Below are 8,068 nucleotides of genomic sequence, written 5' to 3'. Positions count from 1 at the left end.
CGGCTTCCGAGCGCCGACCAACGAGAAGAGCGGCGGCTAGAGCGGCTGCGGGGGGGGGGGGGGCGGGGCGGGGCCAGGGAGTCTGGCCCCGGGGAGAGATGGGGTCAGATGGACGTGAGAGATGGGCGGGGCTGGGAGGAGGTGGGTCTCAGCTTGGGATGGGACACGCAAGTCCATGGTTTGCGGGGAGGGAAGGGGCTCGAGGAAGGAGCGGTGAAGGGAGGGCCGTTGAGGTGGGGTTGAAGGAAGGGGCGGTGAGGGGAGGGAGCTGAGGAAGGGGAGGTGAGGGGAGGGGCTTTAGGGGCGGGGGCGGGGCCTGGAAAGGGCCGAGGACGGGCCTTGAGGGGAGGGGCCGAGCAGGGGGTTCGCGGATAGGGAGGTTGGATGCTTGCGGGTAGCAGCCTCTGAGGGTTGGCGCCGCGCGCGGTCCTCCGCCGAGGACTGGTAGGGATGCTGGAAGAGGGTGCGGGGCTGCGCCGAGGGGGCGGCCGCCGGAGCATGCGCGCGGGCTCTGCGGCGGGCGGGCGCGGTGTCGGCGCGGGGACGCGGGGCGGCGTGAAGCCGGGCCCTCTGCCGCCCCGCGCTCCCATGTACGCCTTCTACTCGCTGCTCATCTACATCTTCTACAGTCTCTTCCGCAGGGATGGCGGGGCCGCGGCGGCCGTCGACGCTGAAAACCCCGCCCAGGTGAGCGGGGGAGCGCTCAGCTCGGCCGGCTACCCTCTTCCCGAGAACGGTTCGCAGGTCCCAGGGCGTTGACGCGGGGGAGGGCCCGTACCGAAGACCCCGTCTCTGGTGTTGGAGGCTGAGAGACCGGAGCCAGCCACCGAGCTCAGTCCCCGGAGGCAGGGACCCCACAGGCTGCCTGGCCTCTCCTCAGGGCCTCTCCCCCGCTGCCTCCCTAGAGCGCCCGCTGTAAGCCCGGGAGTCGCCGCCGCGCCTACCAGCCATCCGCTGAGCTGTGGACCGAGCTGACCGGCCTGGTCGGTAGGTACTGTTGGTGCATCGGGAACGCTGCTGAGAGATGCAGGGAGGGACCTGGCAGGCGCCGGCTGGTGGCCTGGCGTCCGACACAAGACCCAGCGCGCCTCCCCAACCCGCTTCCTGGCCTCGCAGGCTCTTCGGAGGCCGAGGATGGGTCGGCAGGGGGAGCCGAGCGCTGTCCGGCAGAGGTCTCTCTGGAAGAGGCTCTCGTGCGTCTTGCCGAGTTCCTCTCAGTCCAGCTGGGGGCGGAAGAGAGCTTTGGGACTCCTCCTGACCTGAGCAAGGTGAGCAGTTGAAACTTTTCCAGCTACCTGTTCTGCCTCCCCAGGTCCTCTGATCACCATCCATCGCTGTTTTCCCTACACCCGGCCCCCATTCTTCTCCACTTTGATACCTGTTTCTTTCCCAGCCCGGTGATGTTCCCCCATTATTGACGGTGACTGGTCAACTCTTGGCTCTCCTGGCATGGATTCGAAGTCCCAGGGGCAGGCAGGCCCTGTCCCAGGGGACGCAGCCTGTCTCAGGGGTGCAGCACCCTCCTCCTGCTGGTGCGTAAGGAGTAGTGAGCTGAAGAGGGAGTCTATCCAGGGGTTGACACCCCCCAGAACCCGAGCAGCCAGATGTGAGGTGCCCCCTTTCAGGCCACAGAGCTCTTCTGTTCTAATTGGATCCACCTCACCCCAGGATCCCCATTGCAAGAAGAAAGCCCTTCCCTTTCACCAAGGGGCGAGGCCCAGGGACAGCAGCCTCCTCAGCTGGAGGAGGACCAGAGGGCTTGGCAGCGGCTGGAACAGCTCATCCTTGGACAGGTGAGGAGTCCAGAGCAGCTGGGACCTGGGCGTCTGGGAAGGGCTGGGAGTCTGGGAGGGGACTGGAAGGAGGTGTTCCACCCTGTGTCCCTCCCTCCTTTCCAGCTGGAAGAGCTGAAGCAGCAGCTGGAACATCAGGAGGAGGAGCTGGGTCAGCTGCGCCTGGGAGTGGTGAGGCTGCTGGATGGGGGCTGGATGAAGGACCCAAGAGGGTACCAGCCTCCAGGTGAGTCCTGAGGGCTTCCTTCTCTCCCAGGGAGCAACAGATTCAGAGAAAAGGGTTCAGCATCTGACTCTGGAGAACAAAGCCCTGAAACAGAGCTTGAGCCTTACTCGGGACCTCCTGCTGCACTGGGGCCCTGCCCCCCACACCAGGGCCCCCCAGGTATCCTGCTTCTCAGCTGCGACCATCCCTGTAGCCTGGGGCTCCCACACAACTGGTCTCCAGCAGCACTGCCCATGATTTCTCAGGACTCACGCTCTGACCCTTCAGACCTGGGCCCAGACTGTGGGCAGCAAGTGCACGGCAGCCCTGTTCAGGAGTAGGACGCTGGGACCTTCCTGGTGCTCTTGGGGCTGAGCCTCTGTACTCCTCATGCAGGAGGCCCGGTTCCATCCCTGGGCAGGGAATTAGATCCCACGTGCCTCAACTAAGAGTTTGAATGCTGCAACTGAAGATCCCACACAGCCTAATAAATGCTTTTTAAAAAGGGGCGGGGGGGTGGGGGGGTGGGACTTGAGAATCCCCTCAGTTCACTCCAAGGCTCCTCCCAGTGGCTGACCCCAGGGGAGCAGAAGGACTTGGGGAAAGGACCCATGCATGGAATTGGGAGGCACGGATGTGTGATCAACTTTACAACCCTCTCTTAACTTTCTCATCTGTAAAATGGGGCAGCTGGAATGCACCCCCCAGTTGCCTCCTGCCTCCACAGTTTGACTGGCTCCCACTCCCCCTGCAGGAGGAGGCAGAAGCCCTGCTGGAGCTCCGGAGGCGGCTTCAAGAAGCCCAAGACACCACAGAAGCCCTCCGAGTCCAGGTGGGCACTGGGCCCAGGGGCTGGGAAGTCTGGGGCTCTGGGAAGGGGGTGTCTGAGGCAGAGCCTGGTAAGTGCCTGTTTCCTCAGTGACAGGGGTGGGGTTGGGTGGGGGCAGTTAGGGGTGCAGGAGGTGCAGCTGCAGGGCCTTCAGGGGGCCCTCCGGCAGCTCCAGCAGGAGACTGAGCAGAACTGCAGGAGGGAGCTGCAGCAGATGCGAGGGCAGCTGGCAGGTAAGCTCCGGGGCTGTGGAGCTCATGGCGAGGCGTGGCGTCTGGCCTCCCCTCACCATAGCCTCCCCTGCAGGACTTCGTGCTCGCATGGCCAGCTTGCGTCAGGGCTGTGGGGACCTCCGGGGACTCGTCAGCACCTTTACCCAGAGCTGCCAGGGTTCTCTGAGCGAAGCCCAGGGACAGGTCAGGACCGCTTGCTCCCTCCCTCGCACTTGCTCTCTGGCAGCCTTTTCACTGGCTTTCCCTTGGGGAGCCCCTGTCCCCGCCTCCTTTCCACTCCCAGGGTGTCGTCTGCTCTGATGGAGACCAGGGGCTCTGGAGCCAGAGTGACTGTGTCCTGTGCAGACTGGGGTGACAGTGGATCTCTCACATGGTTGCCAGGAGCCACCATTCTCCTCAGGTCCCTGAGCTCCATCCCAGGTCACTGAGAGATCACTCCCGCCCCCTGGGGCCTGAAGCCACAGAAAGCGGTAGATCACCGCAGCTGGGCTGCGGAGTAGATCCTGCCCTCAGCACCGCATCCCCCAGCTGTTTCCACTGCCTCCCCTCCCTGTGCTGGCCCCTCCCTCACGTCTCTGTCCCCTCAGGTTTCCTGGGCTCTGGGGGCACTGTCAGCTGACGGGGCTGGGACTCAACTCGCAGAGGCGCGGCAGGGGCCTCTGCCTGGATGCTCAGGGCGGCTGCTGGAGCTCAAGGGTACAGCAGGTTTGGGGAGCAAAGGGCTGGAGTGGCAGAGGTTGGGGACGTGGAGGCTCTTCACACTTCAGGACCTAGGAGGCAGCCCTGGACCTGATCTCCACCCCAGGAAACATCCGTGTGCTGTGTCGGCTGAGGCCAGGGACACCCTCCAGCCTGGTGAGCTTAGAGCCCGGCCCGGGTGGCACTGTTACCACCTGCTATCGAGGGCACCAGCGTCGCTTCCGCCTAGACTGGGTCTTCCCTCCGCACGCCAGCCAAGAGGAGGTGATGCTCCACCCTTGGATCTGTGTTGACTGTCTCTCAGATCCCCTGGAGTCCTGAGGAGGCGCCTGTCTGTCCGCCCTCCTAGGAGAGAGGGTGGCTGGACTCCAGCAAGGAAGGGAGGGAGCCGGGGGCCTAGGAGCAGGGCTGGCATCCTAGCTGGGCACTTGCTTTCCTCCCAGGGTTTTTCCTTTGCATCTGGCCACCAAGCTCTTGGGGCTTCCCTGGTGGCTCAGACGGTAAAGAGTCTGCCTGCAGTGAGGGAGACCCGGGTTCGATTCCTGGGTTGGGAAGATCCCCTAGAGAAGGAAATGGCAATTCACTTTAGCACTTTTGCCTGGAAAATCCCACAGACGGAGGAGCCTGATAGGCTACAGTCCATGGGGTCACAAAGAGTTGGACATGACTGAGCGACTTCACTTTCACCAAGCTTTTGCAGGCTGGGGAAGACAAATTATGGCTTAAAGGAAGATTAACATTTTCAAAAGTAACTTTGTGCCAGGAGAGCATGCATGAGGTGACAGTCCCGCAGGGCTGCAGGGTACGGCTGAGGCCCTGCTGTGCCCGGGGACCTCTGTCCCCCAGGCTTCTCTGGCTGTCCACTCCCCTGGCCCAGTGTTCAGACTGACCTGCTCTGAGAGGGGTACCCCTCCTTGCTTTGTGGTTGGGGGAGTGGGGACCACAGGTGAGCTTCCAGCACCTGAGCTCTCCCAATGCCCTGCTCAGATCCTGCCCTCCTCCCCTTTGCTGCCAGACCCAGGGAGCTGGAAAGCAGAGGCTCAAGTCCCAGCGCCCGCCACCTTGCTTCCCACACACCCTCTCCAGTGCACACACACTGTGCAGCTGGAGCTTCCCGAGCTCAGAAACAAGGCTGAGAGCTGGGAGGGTGAGGTGAGAGGCAGAGCTGTGAGAGATCAGACTGTGGTGGCCTCACAGGGACGGACTGTGGTGAGAGTGCCTGGCAGGTGGCCAGGGCTCCCTTTCACTTTCTGGGTCCCCACAGCTGTTTGCCACCTACCTCCATTTACCCCCACACCACCCCTACCCTGTGTTCAGCCTCCATGCCTGCTGCAGCCCTGGACAGGGGCCCCTTTGTGCACTGTCTTCCAGGTAGACAGGGCCCTCCAGTTCTGGAGGAGAGTTAAAGGCATCTGGCACTGAGCCCCCTCTCTGCAGGAGCACCTCCGGTGCTCCTTTCTAGCCACGGAGTCTGAGCCACCTCACTGGCTATTCTGGGTTCTGCTTTAGTGTCTGGCAATCAACATTTCAGACAGCACCGGCTCAGTACTCAGTTAGGCTTTCATGCCTCTGGGCATGGGAGTTGACCGTGTCATTGCTCAGGAGGCTGCTGCTGGTGTCCAGCTGTGAGCAGGATGCTAAGTCCCAGCTCCATGTCCCCTTCACCTGCTTCTGTGCACCCGCCCAGGGATGGCTTCAGGATCTTGGCTGCTGCCACCCCCCAGCCATGGGCCCTCTGGGTTCATCCTTCATGTGCCACGTGCTGCACTAGCCCTCTTTCCTCGTTATCACTTAATCCTCACAACAGGTGCCACTACAGTCCCCACCTTGCAGAGGAAAAGATGAGTGATTTGCCTCCAATCCCACCTAGGGTTTGAACCTGGCCATCGAGCCCAGGGTCTGGACCCTTGACTGCTACACCCCCAAGTCTCCCAAGCAGTCAGTCATCAGGACTCTATTACTCTGTTCCCGCTATTTGTCATGTTCCTTCCCTCTTTGGCTGGCAAATTCTTGCAAATGCCACCTTGTCCAGGGAGCCTCCTCTGTCTGTTGGGAGATCCTCGCTTCCCCTACGTTCCCCTAAAGCCAGTCTCCTCCCAGGGGAATCAAGTTATGGTCAAGTTCTCTTACCTCAGGCTTAGGGCCCTTCCAAACCCCTTGCACCCCTAGGTCTTCAGGGAGCTGGAGTCTGCTGTGCTGTCCTGCCTCGGGGGCTACAGTGTCTGCATTTTCACCTACGGTCAGACAGGGACGGGGAAGACCTACAGCATGGAGGTGGGAAAGGATGCAGTTGGGGAGCTCCGGAGCCAGGGGCTGGGATGTGAGCTTGCTGAGGCACCCCATGCCATCCCCAGGGGCCGCCTGAGGACCCCGGCATCGCTCCTAGGGCACTGCAGTCACTGTTCCGGGAGATGGGCACAGGCGGGCAGCACCGTGTAACCCTCAGCATGGTGGAGATCTACAATGAGGCTGTCAGGTCAGGGGCACCTGGTGCCTCCTGCCTTGCCCCCAGCCCCAACCTCTTCTGTCTCCACCCCCCAGAACCCCCAACAGAGCCCTGCCCTTTTTCACCAGGGACCTCCTTGCCCCAGGGCCTCCCCAGCGCCTGGCAGTGAGGCAGGGCCCAGCAGGCCAGGGGGGAATCCAGGTGGCCGGCCTCACCCACTGGGACGTGCCCAACCTGGAGTCTCTGCACCAGGTGAGGCTGCCCAGTGGGGCCCTGCAGTCCTCCAAGCCCCCGCCCTGTACCCGCACCTGGGGCGCGGGCCCCGCTACAGGCCAGCCCTTGTCCGCCCGTCCTGCAGATGCTGAGCCTGGGGAGGAGCAACCGGGCCACCGCTGCCACCGCCATGAACCAGCGCAGCTCTCGCTCGCACGCCCTGGTCACGCTGACACTGCGCACAGCGTCCCCATCGCGCGGTCCTGGCACCGCAGGTACCTCGGCGCCTGAGCCCTGCGGGTGCCTCGCTGCACCCACGCCGGGCCTCCGTCCACGCCGGGCTCGCTCGCTCCTGCAGGCACGCTGCACCTCGTTGACCTGGCGGGGTCCGAGCGCGCCTGGAAGGCGGGGACGGCCGGCACGTCGCAGGAAGACCGGGACGGCGCCCAGCGTCTACGGGAGGCTCGGACCATCAACCGCTCGCTGCTGGCACTGGGGGGCGTGATGGCCGCGCTGCGGGCCCGCCGGCCCCACGTGCCCTTCCGCGACTCGCAGCTCACGCGCCTGCTGCAGCCGGCGCTGGGTCCAGGCGCCACGGTGGTGCTGCTCCTGCAGGTGGGCTGGACGGCCGGCGGGGAGGGTGGTGATATGCATGCCAGGCCCCGCCCACCAGGGCACGCCCACCAGCGCCGCTACCCGCAGATCTCCACGCGGCCCGAGGATCTCGGCGAGACAGTGTGCTCGCTCAAGTTCGCCGAGCGTGTGGGCCGAGTGGAGCTGGGGCCGGCCAGGCCCCGCAGGGCCCCCCGCTCCGGGACGCCCTCCTCCCTGAGCACCGACACACCACTCTCCGGGACCCCCTGCACCCCGACGCCGTCGCCCGGCAGCCCTCCAAGCCCTGGCCTAGACAGCGGCTCCAGCTCGGCCCTGGCACCGCCGGAGGACCTGCCTTCCTAGTCCTGCCCAAGGAGCCTGGGTCACATCTCTGCGGGCAGAGGCAGCAAAATCCCTATTCCCTCATGACTTCCTTGACCTCTGGGGGCCGCTGCCCCCTAGACTGCCAGAGCCCACCCTCCTCTCCCACCCTGAAGGAGTGCTCCGCCTGGGGTAATTATCACAGTACCCCCCCCCCCCGCCCCCCTTATCACCATCTGCTGTTATCCTAGCGCACAGCAGGAGATCCCAGGGCCGCAGAGGCAGACCGCGGCCAAGTGGTCACCAGAGTCACTATCCCATCAGACTTGTGTTGAAATGTTGTCTATTCCTTTACTGTTACCTCCCCACCTCCATCACCCAAGCCAAGTAGGGTCTCCATTCTCAATCCCCTTCCCTCCCAAGGTGCTTCCTCTTTCCCAGGCAACAGCTGAGGGAGGACAGGGCTTTAGGCTGGAGCCCCATTAGGTTTTCCCTCCCCCAGCCCCAGCCAGGGAGGGGAGGTGACAGCTGGTGATGGATGGATAGATGGACGGAGAGCTGGAGAAGGTGGGACCAGGAAGGGGAAAGGAAGGGCTACTCCAGGCAGAGCCCTGCTCCATCCAGCCTTGCCTCTAGGGGTAGGAGAGGCACGACTAACCACTGGGCCGGGTGATGCCCTGCTGGGCCATAGCTCTTCTGGGGCAGCCAATAAACATGTGGACTCTCAGCGTGGCT

General features: G+C 63.7%; 1 protein-coding gene across 5 annotated transcripts; it reads left to right on the top strand.

The window, feature by feature from the left end:
- Positions 1–72: 72 nt before the first annotated feature.
- On the top strand, positions 73–8,060 carry KIFC2 (kinesin family member C2). 5 transcript variants are annotated; one of them, XM_055545475.1, is made up of 19 exons: positions 73–233; positions 630–687; positions 906–987; positions 1,117–1,268; positions 1,394–1,532; positions 1,669–1,793; positions 1,899–1,964; positions 2,050–2,178; positions 2,753–2,830; positions 2,946–3,060; positions 3,134–3,243; positions 3,648–3,765; positions 3,866–4,023; positions 5,929–6,033; positions 6,114–6,235; positions 6,334–6,457; positions 6,564–6,693; positions 6,777–7,033; positions 7,121–8,060. In XM_055545475.1, the coding sequence occupies exons 1-19, from the start codon at positions 109–111 to the stop codon at positions 7,373–7,375; spliced, it is 2,448 nt and encodes an 815-aa protein (XP_055401450.1). In that variant the 5' UTR covers positions 73–108; the 3' UTR covers positions 7,376–8,060. The 5 variants fall into 5 exon arrangements, with proteins under 5 accessions (XP_055401450.1, XP_055401453.1, XP_055401452.1 ...); XM_055545478.1 differs by lacking the exon at positions 73–233 and having other exon boundaries at positions 481–687; positions 3,006–3,060; XM_055545477.1 differs by lacking the exon at positions 73–233 and having other exon boundaries at positions 481–687; positions 2,982–3,060.
- The last annotated feature ends 8 nt before the right edge of the window (positions 8,061–8,068 follow it).

This window comes from Bubalus kerabau, chromosome 14 (genome assembly GCF_029407905.1).
Source record: "Bubalus kerabau isolate K-KA32 ecotype Philippines breed swamp buffalo chromosome 14, PCC_UOA_SB_1v2, whole genome shotgun sequence".
Classification (NCBI taxonomy): domain Eukaryota; kingdom Metazoa; phylum Chordata; class Mammalia; order Artiodactyla; family Bovidae; genus Bubalus; species Bubalus kerabau.
Note: the sequence above shows the minus strand (reverse complement) of the source record. Positions and strands in the feature narration are given on the sequence as shown.